The following is a 14,788-nucleotide window of genomic DNA, read 5'->3' on the forward strand; positions in this document are numbered from 1 at the left end:
CCCTCTCCTTTGGCCGTTGCAGGCAGCCCAGGGAAGAAGGGGCCCCGGAGACTGTCAAACCGCACTCTGTGTGTGGGGCTGCCTTTGAAAAGCTGCCCGAGATTTCCAACTAGTTCAGAATGTGGGGGCGGAATAATGGAGCCGGCTGTTCTTAACGTATCATTCACCAGGCACTGAAAAGCGACCCCAGCTCCTGCTGTGTTTCCCAATGAAAATCAAAGAACTGGTGCACCACCTGGGACTGGGGTACATGGAAGACAATCTCCTCCACCACGAATCCACCGGTACACTGAGGTTTTCATTGGAAACCCTATTCTGCCCATCTTTGGAGGTTAGGCAGATGGCTACAAGGGACGGGGCCTTTTCTCTGGTGGCCCCTCCAAAGGGGAATGCCCTTTCCAGGGGCATTCATGAAGTGCCTGCACTAGTCCGGCTCACTGTGGAGGTTGGCGGAAGCCTTGCCCTAGGGAGAAAGCAGGAAGTGCCTCCTGGCCAAGCCTCCGATTGGATAGAGGAGGAGAGAACACCCGTGTCCAGACCACGAGGAGACACCATGCAAGGGAAATGGTGTGAGGCGAAGAGACCTGAGGACTTCTGAAGGCTGATGTGGCAAGAGCCACCAAGAAGGGCAGAGAAGGGCTCTGGCCCAAGTAGAGAGGACAATGCTTTGGAGGGCCAGTCCTAATGCAGCCTGTGGTCAGGCCTAGCAACAAACAACAAAATGGTCCTTGGAAGGTCCACCCACTGGACAAGAGGGGGCAAAGCACACACAAGCCTCACCATCTGTTTTCCCTTGCTATTTACTGACCGGGATTCTCCGATTACTGAGAAAGATGCCAAACTTAGTGGCTGCTGCCATTGGTATTGGATGCAAGATGATTTAACGGTGTGTTTTAGTTACTGGGTGCGTGTTCGATTGGTTGGTTGGTTATTTTGTGGGTCTATCGGCCGCGATAAAAACGGATCGATTGTCTCACCTCCATAGGGTTGACGGTAATGGTCAAAGCAGAGTCGTCCCAATCCATCTCGTTCTCCTTCCCGGAATCCTGGTCCCGCATTGTCCGCTGGTGGGCAGCTCGAATCCGGAACACGCCCAGGATAATCATGAAAACCAGGAAGCTGACGCAAACCACAATCACAACTGTGGCGGTGCTCGGGACCACTAGGAGAGGAGAGGACAAGACACACCACGTTCACAGAGGGCGCCATTAGCCAGGTGAACGCAGAGGAGGCCCCATTTCCAAACACAGAGGGGAGTTCAGGGCGGCAGCTTCCTCGGGATCAGGAGGAGCGAGCACCACAGGCTCTTTGTCAATAAGCCGCTGGTTCTAAACATAGCGAACGGGTATTGTGGGGTGCAGCCGCAAACACAACGGTCTGGGGGCTCCCACGCAACCCTGTCAGCCATGTCGAGAAGCCCAATGTGCAACTATATTCCAAATGAGTTCAGGCCCAGAAAAGGGTTTCTGGTTGCAGACAGCGGCTCATCAGCCAACCCCTGCTCCAAGAAAAACCTCCAAAATCAAAGCTGACAGGCAACCCCTTCCAGGGGAGAGGTCAAGATGTGCCCTGCCATCCAGGCTCTGGGGATGGATTTTTCACGAGCAGCAGCCCTCAGGGGGAAGAGTCCTGCCTGCCAGCCTCTTCCCACTCTCCACCCCAGGGACTGCAAAACAACTCACCCTCTTTATGCAAGAGAAGGGAGGCAAGAACGTCCAGAGTGCTGGGTGTCCAACGTCATGACAAGTCCAACGCACACAAACCCTTTCATCCAAACCCTAACGTAACAGCCCAGCAACCGGAGTCCTCCCCAGATATGAGAATAGGTTTAAGGAAAGCATACACAAAAGCCCTGACTGTTCCCTGCATGGGCTGCATTTCCTTTTAAAACGGCCACATTTTCGAAGCAATGCAGCAGGCCGTTTGCTGCCTGATAGGGACTTGGATTTCACACTGTTCAAAGCATTTAAGTGCTCAGAAAGAATTAGCTGAATTTTATCACCCACCTCTGGGAAAGGAGCCAAAGAGACTCCATTCCTCAGCAACACAGCACCTCTCTGGAGGAAAAGGGACTCCAAAGAGGGGCCAACAAAAGGACAAAGCCCTTACCTGAAAAGCCTGGATGAGGGTTAGCCAAGTTGTGCCCAGAGAGGTCGACGAAGGAGTGGTGGACGGGCTGGACAAACTGGGGCTGAGCAGCAATGTGGCTGGCGTGGTCCACGGGGTTGGCTGTGTGGATGACGTTCACCTGGCCAATGAGAGACCCAGGAATGAGGCAGAAGGAAAAAGCAGAATTGAAACCCTGCGGTTTGGGGCCAGCACATTAGGAACTAGGTGCTTCCATTCTCTGCAACGCCACCCAAATCCGAGCAAAGCGCCTGAGTTGTTAAAGTAAAGTGTGGCCGTCAGGTCGATTTTGACTCCTGGCACCCACAGAGCCCTGTGGTTTTCTTTTGGTAGAATACAGGAGGGGTTGACCATTGCCTCCTCCCACACAGTGTGAGATGATGCCTTTCAGCATCTTCCTAAATTGCTGCTGCCCGACAGAGGTGTTTCCCATAGTCTGGGAAACAGACCAGCGGGGATTCCAAACGGCAACCTTCTGCTTGTTAGTCAAGCATTTCCTCGCTGTGCCTCTTAAGGTGGCCAGAGTTGCTGCTTGCATGCAAAACTGGCAGCTGCACTTAGAGGTCCTGGGCAAAGGTCTTTCCTAATGCTGAACACAAGAGCAGCCCCGCTGGATGTCCTGAGACAGGGATGGGGCCTCTGCTTAGCATGCCGAAGGTCCCAGGATCCATCCCCAAGCAAGACTGAGAAGAACTGCTTCCTGAAGCCCTGGAGAGCTCCTGCCAGTCAGAGTAGACCATACTGAGCTAGGTGGACCAATGCTCAACTCACTCGATGGCAGCTTCCTCTACTGCTATCAGACTCCTCAAGCCTGCTTCTGGCAGTGGCCAGCCAGATGTCTCTGAACAGCTCACAAGCCACCCAAGACACAGGCGGTTGACACTGCGACCTTCTCCACGCATAGTGTGAGCTCGACACCTGAGTTACAGCCCCCAAGTTAATGGATTCGGTTTCCCCCCACCAATGGCAATGGTGATCCAGTGCTGCCGGCTGGATTTTGAGTGTGGTTCTCCAGGACCTCAAGCCAAAGACTCTTCCAAATGTATTTCCTGGTACTAAGATACTGCAGGCAGAGTCTGGCCAGAGCAGACCAGACTGAGCAAGACGGCGGACTCTGTGTGGCAGCCTCGTATGCATGTCCTGGCTGACTCCCTGGCAGTCCAGACCCCAGTTCGTCAACTCAGTTTCTCGGAGCACTCTTAGAAGCCCTGGAAGGGCTCCAACCCACAAGGTTTGCTCACGTACCTCCACTTTGAATTCGTTGCTGACGTAACGGCCATTAAGTTCCGAACAGACCAACTTGAACTTCCGGTCAAACAGAGAGATGGCGTGCCAGTTGCGGTAGCGAATCAGGTGCAAAACCTCTTCGTAGCTGGCCATGCTATCTACCCCTAAAGGGAGAGGGACACAGACAAGAGTCAGGCCAAGGGCAGGGCCCTCCAGCTGGTTGGGGACTACAACTCCCATCATCCCCAGCCAGAGTGGCCTTTATTTATTGCTTGCTAGCTTGCTTGCTTGCTTGCATCCCAAGGCGGTTTACAAAAATTAAAATATAATATATCCATAAACGTCACACTAAAACTAGTTAAAACAAGAATTTTTTGGTGTGTTTAAAACCATTAAACACACCAAAAAAAGCAGCAGCAACAAGAAAAGAGGGAGGCAAAGCCAAAAGGGAGCAAAGAAACCTGGCTGCCCCTAAAAGCCTGGACAAATAATTTTTTAGAAAAAGGTCCTTAGTTTTTTAGTTGGGGGTTGGTTAATGGGAGTTGTAATCCAACATCTGCAAGAGGACCACAGTTGTGCAGCCGTGCCTTGAAGTTTTAAGGTTTAAGATGCATCTACTGCTGTTCCCCAATTAATACAGGGCCAGGTTTACAAAAGCGATCCACACTGAATGTGAAGTGGGCATCCTTATAATCCTTTTGCGGAAACAATGAGAAACTGGGCTCGCTAAAGTAAAGTACGGACACCTCCTTCAGTACCCAGCTTAAGACAGGTTGAAGAGCTTTGCTCTCAGAGCTCTGCAGAACAAAATACACCTTTTCCTGGGCAGCGACACTCTCCGAGATCTGAAGTCTGGAAGTGCCAACCAGGATTCAGTTCAGAGACAGCATGCCACAGGATGATCTGAGCCTCCAAACAGGCAGGCAAATGGAGGCCTGGAGCCATTTCCCCAGCACTCCAGGAGCAAAACCAATGGAAAACCGATTCAGGCAGGCATCGTGCTAAACCAGGGCACAACCAGGGTACTAAACACAACCATAGTGCTAAACCAGGGTACTTGTGGCTTGCAAGTAACATTTGTAAATCAAGAAGTGCACACACATGCGCACACGGCAGCTTCTTGCACTGGATTCTTATGAGGTGGTGCTTCTGGCGGGCTCACCAGTAATGATCATGCCGAGGCTGGAGGTGCTCATTTCCATCCCCTTCTGCTGCAGCCGCGCCACGTCCACCTCCAAGCTCTCCTGCTCCTGGTTCAGCTCCTCTCCCACCACGGTGACCTCGCAGGTGTCCAGGTTGTGCATGATCTCCTCAGACACCAAAGATTCTTGGACTGTGCCAAAAAGGGGCAGAGAAGACAGGCAGGGGAATGAGGAAGCACCGAGAGAAAAGTGAGAAAGCCATCTGGCTTCCAAGACCTTGATGGCCACCTGCCCACCCATGTCAGAAGGACAGCCCTGCTGCTGGCGCTCCCCTGAAACTGGTATTCAGAGGCATCCTGTCTGAGAGGAGAGCTGGTCTGGTGGTCGCAAGCGTGACTTGTCCCCTGAGCTAAGCAGGGTCTGCCCCGGTTGCATATGAATGGGAGACTTGATGTGTGAGCATGGCAAGATATTCTCTCAGGGGATAGAGCCACTCTGGGAAGAGCAGAAGGTTTCAAGTTTTCTCCCTGGCAGCATCTCCAAGATACGGCTGAGAGCCTGCCTGACCTTGGAGAAGCCGCTGCCAGTCTATGAAGACAATACTGAGCGAGATGGACCAATGGTCTGACTCAGAATATGGCAGCTTCCCAGGTTCCCATGTCTCTGAGGCTGGAGATGGCCTATAGCCCTCAGACGAGAAGCCATTTGATAGACCCTAAATTTATCCAAACCCTTCTTAAAGCCATCCAGGTGGCAGGCTGGTTCTCTTGCCCTCAAGACTGAAAACCCTTCAGACGTGCTGATGCTTCTCACCGGCCCACACCAGCAGTGATCATCACGGGTCTTGGTTTGCCTGGCAAGCCCCCTCGGCAGGGGCAGCAGCACAACCTTCTGTGTTACGTCCTGTGCCTGGCTGGACCTTGATACTGACAGTCGCATATGGCGGGCTAAGCAGGCTCTACCTGTGGGGTCCTCGTCCCCGTCCCCCTCTGGCTCGACCTCCCGAGTGATGGTGCTGATGATGCGAAGCTCGGGGAAGAGGGCCACCCCTTCGGGGCTCTCAAACTCGGAGGCGGAGCGGGCAAAGTGGTTGATGCCGCTCAGGCTGATCTTGGGCTCTTCGGGCTGCAGGACCATGACGTAGCCGTCGACGAAGGGGATGGCCATGCAGGCGTCTTCGTTGGAGCACCTGCCAAGGGGACAAAGCCAGCGGCCGTCAGAACTAACAAGGCTTATGTGCCGGCAGGGTGAGCGGGTAGCATCCAGAAGCGTCACTATTCCACGCTGCCCATTTAAAAGCTCAATTTCTTCTCTTGGGGAAGTCGGGGCAAGCTCTCAGGGCGGGGGGCGTCTCCGAGGTGAGCTATGGAGAGCTGGTCTTGGGGTAAAGTAAAGGGAAAGTGTGCCGTCGAGTCGGTGTCAACTCCTGGCACCCACACGGAGCCCTATAGTTGTCTTTGGTAGAATACAGGAGGGGTTGACCATTGCCTCCTCCCGCGCAGTATGAGACGATGCCTGTCGGCATCTTCCTATATCGCTACTGCCTGATATAGGAGTTTCTTATGTTCTGGGAAACACACCAGCGGGGATTCGAACCAACAGCCTCTTGCTTTCTAGGCAGGTTACTTCCCCACTGCACCATTAGGTCTTGGGGTAGCAAGCAGGAATTGTCCCCTTTGCTAAGCAGGGTCACCCTGGTTTGCATCTGAATGGGAGACTACATGTATGCGCACTGTCAGATCTTCCCCTTAGGGGATGATGGGGCCACTCAGGGAAGAGCTCCCGCCTGCTTGCCTGCAGAAGTTCCCAAGTTCCCTCCCGGGTGACACCTGTGGAGCTCCCTCCTGGGGGAGGGGGGGGAGTTTCACACTGGCTTCCTCCTCCACAGGGTCTGAAGACTTCGGCAAGTCTTTGACGAGACTGCGTTTTTGTTTGTTCAAGCTGTGCTTGGTGCATTCACAACTGCAATTCCATAGGGCCGGGGTTCCCAACCTGTGGCGCTCCAGAAGTTGCTGGATTAACCACCCCCCCCCCGGCTACAACTTATTATGGGCTGGGGGTGATGGAGGTGGGCGTGCAGCCACATGTGGAGAGTACCACAGATGCTGGGAACCCCTGTGATGGGGGATTTGTAATGAGGAGCAGGGTGCAAGCTTGGATATACATGAATAAGGACAGAGCTGCGTTATACAGGGGATTCCCTGAGCCTTGCCGGGGGTGGGGGTGGGGGTGGGATGCGCCACATGCTGCCAAGGGGACTCACTTCACAGTGCTCGTGATCTTGATCCTCCGGATCCCTGGCGTGGGGAACTGGCGAGAGTTCAGGTAGGAGATGTGCTGCATCGCTTTCTCGAAGCGGTCGATGTCGTCTCCTTCCAAGGTCAGCGCCGACTGGCTGGGGTTCATGTGGATCTGCAATCACGCCAGAACCAGTAAAGGATAGCAACGAGACACAGGACCGGGTCAAAGGACATGCGGAAAATAACTAGCTCCCTGCCTCGGGGAGGGGGAGAAGGCATCTCCCACAGTTAACACAGAAAGGGGTCGTTTATTAGAGTGGAGTCTTGCCATTAATCGCCAGCCGGTGTCCCTTGTCGGCTGGAAAGGCCAGCAACGCACATTTCAACATATCCGGCCCGGGGCGGTGCGGGGAGGAGAGAGATGCCTAGGAACCTGGCAGGTGGCCAGTGCCACGGTCACCAAGCCCCACATTCGGCTTCCCCCCGGCCGGAACTGCCCGACAGGGCAAGGTCACCGTCTGTGAATGTGATGGGAGTTTCCGAACAGCAGCAAGAGAGCCTCAGGGCTGGCCATCCCCACTTCAGAGATCCCCGGTGGAGTGAGCACTTCATTTCCCCTTCTTGCCAAATAAATGCGCGCCCGGGAGTGGGGGTGGGGGGAGAGAGAGAGAAGAGGCTTTTCCGAGGGACTGGTTCTGTCCAAAGCCAGAATGGGCCTCCTGCGAAACGTACCTTTAGACCTTTGCCCACGGCCTCCGTCATCTGCAGGTCCAGCCCTTCCTTGCAGGTATAGAGGCAGTCGATCACCTTCTTGTTCTCCAGCTTGCCGGAGCGGATCATCAAGCCGGCCAGGTTGCCTCGGAAGAACTGGGCCATGCGGAGCTCACCACCTTGGGGGAGCAAGGGAAACTTGAGCGTGGCCGGCTCTCTCCTGGGCTGGCGCCAGCGGCGCACATTCCCACCATGACACCGGCATGCAGGTTAGTGAAAGCCCGTTCTGAGGTTAACCTTGCAGTCAAGTGGTCAAGCACGATGGAGAAAAAGAACTCAAAACAAAGAACTTCCCTCATGCAGGATGGCCCTTGAGGGGGTAGGAAGTGGGGATGGGAGGACCCAACTTGACCCTGAAGTCAACGGCTCCCTCTGTCATCACAACATGCAACTTGCACCCTATGCAGGGGGCGTTCTGCGAAGCCCGAGATCTCAAGGTGACCTTCGTAATGGCCCTATGGAAGATTCACCTCCTACTAACTCAAAAAACCCCATCCCCAGCAGCCCAGAATGCTGACAGGAGGCTGCACAGAGGGGCGGGCAAGCCAGGATGGGCAAGATCCACAAGCAGAGCTCCGGGCATTTCCTGAAAAGCTGCGGAGCTACAGGGCTAACTGCCCCCTCCCCTTCACATTCTTAGCCCCATCCTGCTCTGTGGCTAACCCCTCCTCCCCCAGGACCACAGCAGCCCCAACCTTTAATGAAAAAAGGGTCTCGAAATCCAACCCCAGCTAGCTTGGCATGAGCAGAATCCTGCAGCACAAGGTTCAGCTCTGGGATTGAGGAGGGCACAAGAATGGATCTGCTGAGAATGTCGCTGAAGACCTGCTCCCGTGCGGATGTGTTCCTACATATCAACCCTGGGTCTCGAGAGTATTCCAAGTGTGGCCACTTTGAATACGCACTTATGATTCAAGGGGCCTTATGCCTTTCTCTCTCTCTCTCTCTCTCTTATTTATTTACCCCCTACTGAAAATGTCTAAAGAGATGAAGAAAATCTTTCCAAAGATCATCAGCTAGCAGAGTTCTGGATGGGGCCTTTCCTGCTCATCTCTGGTCGTCTTGCTGTGGGATTCTGAACGTGGATTTTGATACCCATAAGAGCTTTCCTGGAAACTGGTTCGAGGCCCAGTGCAACACAGATATTAAGACAGGGCTCGGCTGACCACGCTGGCAGGGTCTACATATGTTTTTAGTCCTAGGATCTGTTGGGCTTGCAAGACTACATGCTCAGGATGTCTTCCAGGTTAAGGCATAACTAGCCAGTACAAGCATCAAATCAACCCCACTGGTGAAGACTCCGAGAGGATCTCTCCCAAGGGGCTCAATGGGCAACACGATGGCAGATACAGCTCAATGTAAGGGCAACGCGGCATAGGAGGGCAAAAAAATCCTAACCTCACACTTGGGTGTTTGGGCAGGAAAAAGATCTTGGGGTCATGGTGGGCAGCTCACTGAAAGGGTCGACTCGCTGTGCAGCAGCTGTGAAGAAGGCAAATTCCATGCCGGGGATCATAAATATTCATTGTCATCATAAGAAGGAGCAGGACAGAGAACAGAACTACCAATACTGCAGTGCCTCTCTACAAATCTCTGCAGAGGCCACACTTTGAATACTCTGGACCAGTGCTCCCCTGTCACAGGGATTTCCAGATCTTACTGACTACGACTCCCATAATCCCAAGCTGCAGTGGCCTTTGGCTGGGGCTTATGGGAATTGTAGTCATTGTAGTCAACTACACCTGGGAATCCCTGTGACAGGGAACGCTGGTGGCAATTCACCTTCTGGCCACCACATCTCAAAACGGATAATGCGGAGCTGGAAAAGGCGAAGAAAACACCATATGGGGAAAGGCTGCAACATGTCAGGGCGTGAATGTATTTTCAGCCACCCTTCAGAATGGTTGCTTTGATGTAGGCAAAGATATGCAGATTTCCTCTATCAGGACTGAGAGGGAACGCTGACTGCCACCCATCTAAAGACTTCTAACAGGGATTCCCAGCTGTTGTTGACCACAACTCCCATAACCCCCAAGCCAAGGCCATTGCAGCTGTGGACTCTGGGAGTTGTAGTCAGCATCATCTGGGGATCCCAGTTAGAGGGAACACGGATGAAAGCCCTGACAGAAGTGCTAAAGACGATCATGCCGATTTTACAGTCCTATCTCTAAGCCAGTTTCCACTAGGCTGTTCCACACACTGCAGCTAGGGTTGGTAGAAGCTGCAGTGCTACAACTTCTGGAGAGTTTCAAGGGAACCACCCTTGCTATAGGCCAGGGCTGCTCAACTTCGGCCCTCTGGCAGATGTCAGCCTACAATTCCCATAATCCCTGGCTACTGGCCACTTTGGCTGGGGATTACAGGAGTTGTCGTTCAAAAATACCCCTGGGAGGCCTAAGTTGAGCAGGCCTGCTATAGGCAAAGACCCACAAGTTTAGGCTGAGCTCACCCGCCAGCCATTACAGGTGATGACCACCAATCCCCCTCAGATCTTTTTCTGGCTCGCAGGCAGAGGGCCGAGGAGAGGAGCAGGACTTCTGCCAGTTGCACGGGGAGATGGAGAAACAAGGGGAGCCCTCTCCGACTGCTCAGAAAGGGTCCTGGAAAATGGCAGCGGAAAGGAGGCCTCTGAGGAGGAGAGATGTACGGTGATCTCCTGCTTGCCACAGGCCTGGTGGCCCTCTCAGCTGGTAAGTGGACGGGCAGATGCTTGGCTAGAGGCCTAGACTGTCAACCACGTGGGCGTTCCAGCTAGCTATGCCACTGACTCTCTCCAACGTACCAACAAGCAATCCCCCCCACCAACACCAACACCTCTTTACTTGGGAAAGGAAGGTCAGGACAGCGGCAGCTCTTCTGATCGGTCAGCTGGTTTCGGGCGGGGACTCATTCGCCCAATGAGAAGTGCAAGTGACTACAATCCCCACCCACCCCACCGCTCTGCATGCAGTGGTAGTTGAACGCCAAAGTAAACCCGCCTCTCGGCCGCCAAGGCGCCCGCCCTCCCTTTCCGGGGCCATCTCCCTTACTCTTGTGCGTTATCACCAAAGTGGGGGACTGAAAATAAAATAAAATGAGGTGAATGTGTAAGAAACAAAAAGCCACAATGGAGAAAACAAGCGCCGCAAACAGATTAGGTCATTGCCATGGCCATAACACGATGCTGGCACGTCATGCTATGTGTGAGATGGAGCAATGCCTTGGCTTAGAAGTGGGAGAGACAAAAAGAGAGAGAGAGATCAGCAACCTGTGGGGCTCTCGGTCGCTGTGTCTGTGTCATTCTCATTTCCTGTATAGTCTGCAGAGAAGCAAGACAAAGAACAGGGACAAGGAGGGAGGGGAAAGGAACCAGCAGGTTAAGAGCGGATCGCTGATCTGTCGCATTACACACAGCTCCAAGGAAGTGGGCTGTTTACCAGGCACCCAGCAATGTCCACCTTTGGGGCAAAATCTGGCTCCAAATGGAAATGGATAGATTGGGGGGAAACAAGAGCAAGCGCTCCCAGAAGGACGGCCGGTCTCCCACAAACACACAATTTTTAAAAACTGGTAACCCCTGAAAACTGAGCAGAGAGGCGCTTCTTAAAGTGGGGGTTCTCTTTTCTTTAGCAGGGGGAGAACAAAAATTATTTCATTAATATACCGCCCATCCCAGAACAACTCAGGGTGGTTTTACATCGGAAATTCAAACCCTTTAAGGTTTAACATAAAATAAAAAGCAGTTAAAATAGGAACATAAAACTCATTTTAAAAAAAACACCCTTTAAAACCAATTAAATATGATTAAGAGCCAGGCTGAAAAGACAGGGTCTTTGAGGCTCTCCTGAAAGCGTCCCAAGATGATAGGGTTAGTGCTGCTGCCCTCGCAAAGCTTGCTCTGCCAAGGCCTGCCCTTGGACTACTCTTGTGCAAGCTTTTGCAAGCCAGCCAAGATCTCCTGTTTTAAGAAATGCCTTTGGACCAGTGTTCCTTCTTAACTGGGATTCCCAGACGTCACTGACCACAACTCCCAGAATCCCCAGCTACAATGGAATTTGCTGGGGGATTGTGGGGAGAAAACAGGAACACAGGCCATTCTCAACCACTCTCCCTAGACAACAGCCGTTCTCCACGTCCTAGCCCTAGATGTTTTTTAACCCAGAGATCTAGGATTTAATCTAGAACCTCCTGTGTGCAAAGTGTTTCCTGTGCATGCAAAGCATGCTAGAACAAGCTGCTCTATACACAGGAACCTGCCATATACTGAGTCAGACCACTGGTCTATCTAGCACAGGATTGCCTACTCTGACTGGCAGCGGCTTCTCCAAGGTTCCAGGCCGGAGTCTCTCCCAGCCCTACTTGAAGGAGATGCTGCCAAGGAGTGAACCTGAGACCTTCTGCAGGCAAAGGACATGCTCTGCCCCCGAGTGACGGCCCCATCCTCACTGCAGAAGTTCCAGATTCAACCCCAGCATCTCCTGTTAAAAACAAGAGAGATCTCAGTGACGCTATTCCCCATGTGACACACGTTCAATTGTCTACATGGTTTTCAACTGCATTTTAAACATTTTTAGCATTCCGGGAGTCACTGCAGAAGCCTTTGGTTGAGCCCGGCAGGTTATAAATAGAACAGATTTTTTTAAAAAAACCAAATGATGCCTTGCTGCAAAAGAAAGCTGACATTTCCCTTGCAGCCTAGGTAGTGTGAGCAAGCCCGCAGCCGGCTTTTAAAAGGTGTGCTGCAATCGGAGAAGGAAGAGGAGGGCGGGGGAGGAGGATGGGGACCTGTGTCCTTCCCAGCCGTCTCCCGTGAAACCTGGGATCCCATTTTCGCAGGATGCTGACAAGAAAAGCTTCTCAGGCCTGGGAGGCTGCAATGATGATGACTCGGCACTCTGCAGCCTCCGGGGGGGCGCTGCCCAAACCTGCTTGGCATGTTAAAGCTGCTGCCGCTGCTTCTTTTAATAGCCAGAAATAGGTGGGGGGGAACCACTATGGGGAAAGGGGGGGGCGAGGAATATACAACATAGCTGAATTACTCTGGCAAAATCTTCAAAAACGAAAAGCAGGAGAGACGCAAAGGAAACGGGGTTACTTTTTACGGCAACTCTGGCTTCTGCTCCAATTCAGAAGCAAAACGTTCTTACTCCCAGGGGGGAGTTACTCAGTTTTCCCTTGGCTGTTCTCAAAATGGCAGCAAAATCCTCCTGAAGGCATTTCTGCTAACAGCTTGGCCATCTTCACAACCGCCTGAGCTTCAAACCCCCTGTGACACTCCGCGATGGATGGCACAATCCCCCCTGCCAAGTGGCTTGCTGAAAGGACAGAAGTGGTCCCTGTGCTAACTGAGCAAGCGGCACCTTTTAAAGCGGCAATTCTCTTACACAGGACTCCGGTCCTCTTGCAGATATGCAACTACAACTCCCATTATCCCCTGACTACAGGCCACTGTGGCTGGGGATGATGGGAGTTGTAGTCCAGAAGCAACTGGAGGGCCGCAGTTGAGTCTGCTCTCCCATCTTCCGTTTAGCAGGGGGAGAGCAACTGTCCCTATCCAAGCCCTGCACAGCATCCCTCCCATGGCTGCTGTTAAAGCCCTTTTTGGGGACAGGGAACCATCTTATTTATTTCCCTATGTAAACTGCTTTGAGCACTCTGTGGAGAATCGGCATAACACGACCGGTAGCGCTACTGGTGGAGCACTCGAGGCCCAATTTCTCCCTGCCCTTCTTTAAGAGAGACCCCAGAAGCCGGTTACCTTGCCAGCAGGCTCCCACCACCAGCTGCGATTCTATTTTGGAGGGGTGGAGTGGGTAGTCCTCCATGACTGGGAAAGGATCGAAGGAGACGCCGTCAACGTAGAGGGTCACCGCTGGGAATTCGACGTTGAGGACGTAGTGGTGCCACTCCTTATCGCACACCTGGAGAGAGACGGAGTGGGAGGAAGGCAGGATGGGCTCGCCCGCCGCGCCGGGCACTGCGGCGGTTTCTTTCTGCAACCTTTGCATAACGCAGGCTTTGCCAAGAGGGTCAGGGGCAGCGTTCCCTCTCACAGGGATTCCCAGACGTTGTTGACCACAACTCCCAGAATCCCCAGCCAAAGGCCACTGCAGCTGAGGCTGCTGGGAGTTGTCAGTCAACAACGCCTGGGGATCCCTGTTACAGAGGGAACAGTGGACTCAGGGAGGCGACTGAAACCAACCCAAACTTGGTGGAGCGCCACGCGTCCTGGGGGAGAGGGAAAGCATCTCGACTTGGACATCGCAAACCTTGGTCCTGTCCAAGCCGACTTCCTTTCACAACCCACCTGGTTCAGTTTCCAGTGGAACTCAGCCGGTTTGTAGCTCTGCCCCTCGGATGGGTCTTGGCGGAAGAGAAACACAAGCCGGCAGTTGTGCACGTACAGAGAGTAGTGGTGCCGGTTCATGTCTGTACAAGAAAAAAATCAGATCCATCACCATCTTCTCCTCCTGCCTCCATTTCTAATGCAATTTCCGAAGTTGCCAGAAGCTTTAGTCAGGAAACGCTTTTACAGGCGTTTCTCTCTCTCACACACACACATACACACACATACACACACAGACAGCCATAAGGAAGGTGCTTAACATGCAGCAGGCGAGGCAAAAGCAGACCATTTCGAGAGAGAAATAACACCCTGTATGGCCGTGCTCTGGTAATTTCTCCTTGGCAACCCAAAGACTAGCATGACAGAACATCAGGAAAATGTCCTATTACCAAATTCATTCTTCACCCAAGTTTTACACAGAGGTGCCATAAGAGAAAATAGAACAGCAGTAGAGAATGGAGCAAATTAATAAAATTGCATCTTTCCGGAAGGTTTGCTGGTCCCATTGTAGCCTGGATTGGGGGGGGGGGCTTCCCACAAACATACACATACCCCCATTCCATAAAGGACAAACTCCGTCAAGGTGGATTTTTAAAAAACACAGATTTTTTTTCCTTTTATTTATTTTTAATTTCAACTACTATGCATTTCTCTGAAACCTAACCTGGTTTAAAACAAAAACTGGATTTACTGCAAATATAACCATGGAGCTGCAGCTAAGAAAGCAGATGGTTCTAATCCAGCTCCCCTAGAAAGTTAATTGTCTTCAGGATCCCAGCAGCTCCAGCTTTTTAAATTAAGGGAAGAAATCTTCGTTGATCTCCCGCTGCCACCCCCAGACTCTCATAAGCAACGGACACCATTTTCCTTTAGAAGAACGCTACCCTTGCCAGGAGTTGGGCCCTTTTGATCCTGCTAATATTGTTGATATTTCCTTAAGTCGGAACGGCTCAACA

The 14,788-nt window shown here is 52.5% G+C and overlaps 1 protein-coding gene across 8 annotated transcripts in view; it reads right to left on the reverse strand.

Annotated features, from left to right (window-relative positions):
- Positions 1–14,788, reverse strand: part of CLSTN1 (calsyntenin 1) — a 51,337-nt gene that overhangs the window by 4,643 nt on the left and 31,906 nt on the right. For 6 of the 8 annotated variants that reach the window (XR_008312643.1, XM_053281065.1, XM_053281064.1 and 3 more), the window contains 10 exons: positions 13,794–13,915; positions 13,245–13,407; positions 10,755–10,805; positions 7,469–7,626; positions 6,760–6,908; positions 5,459–5,685; positions 4,517–4,687; positions 3,373–3,518; positions 2,110–2,248; positions 978–1,162 (listed from right to left, as the gene is read on the reverse strand). Coding sequence is in view for 7 of the 8 variants with exons in the window: in XM_053281065.1 (XP_053137040.1) it covers positions 978–1,162; positions 2,110–2,248; positions 3,373–3,518; positions 4,517–4,687; positions 5,459–5,685; positions 6,760–6,908; positions 7,469–7,626; positions 10,755–10,805; positions 13,245–13,407; positions 13,794–13,915 (1,511 nt within the window). In the remaining variant the exon portion in view is untranslated. The remainder of the gene's footprint in view (positions 1–977; positions 1,163–2,109; positions 2,249–3,372; positions 3,519–4,516; positions 4,688–5,458; positions 5,686–6,759; positions 6,909–7,468; positions 7,627–10,754; positions 10,806–13,244; positions 13,408–13,793; positions 13,916–14,788) is intronic. The other 2 variants (XM_053281071.1, XM_053281067.1) reach the window with 1 other exon arrangement.

Source organism: Hemicordylus capensis, chromosome 16, assembly GCF_027244095.1.
Source record: "Hemicordylus capensis ecotype Gifberg chromosome 16, rHemCap1.1.pri, whole genome shotgun sequence".
NCBI classification, from domain to species: Eukaryota; Metazoa; Chordata; class Lepidosauria; order Squamata; family Cordylidae; genus Hemicordylus; species Hemicordylus capensis.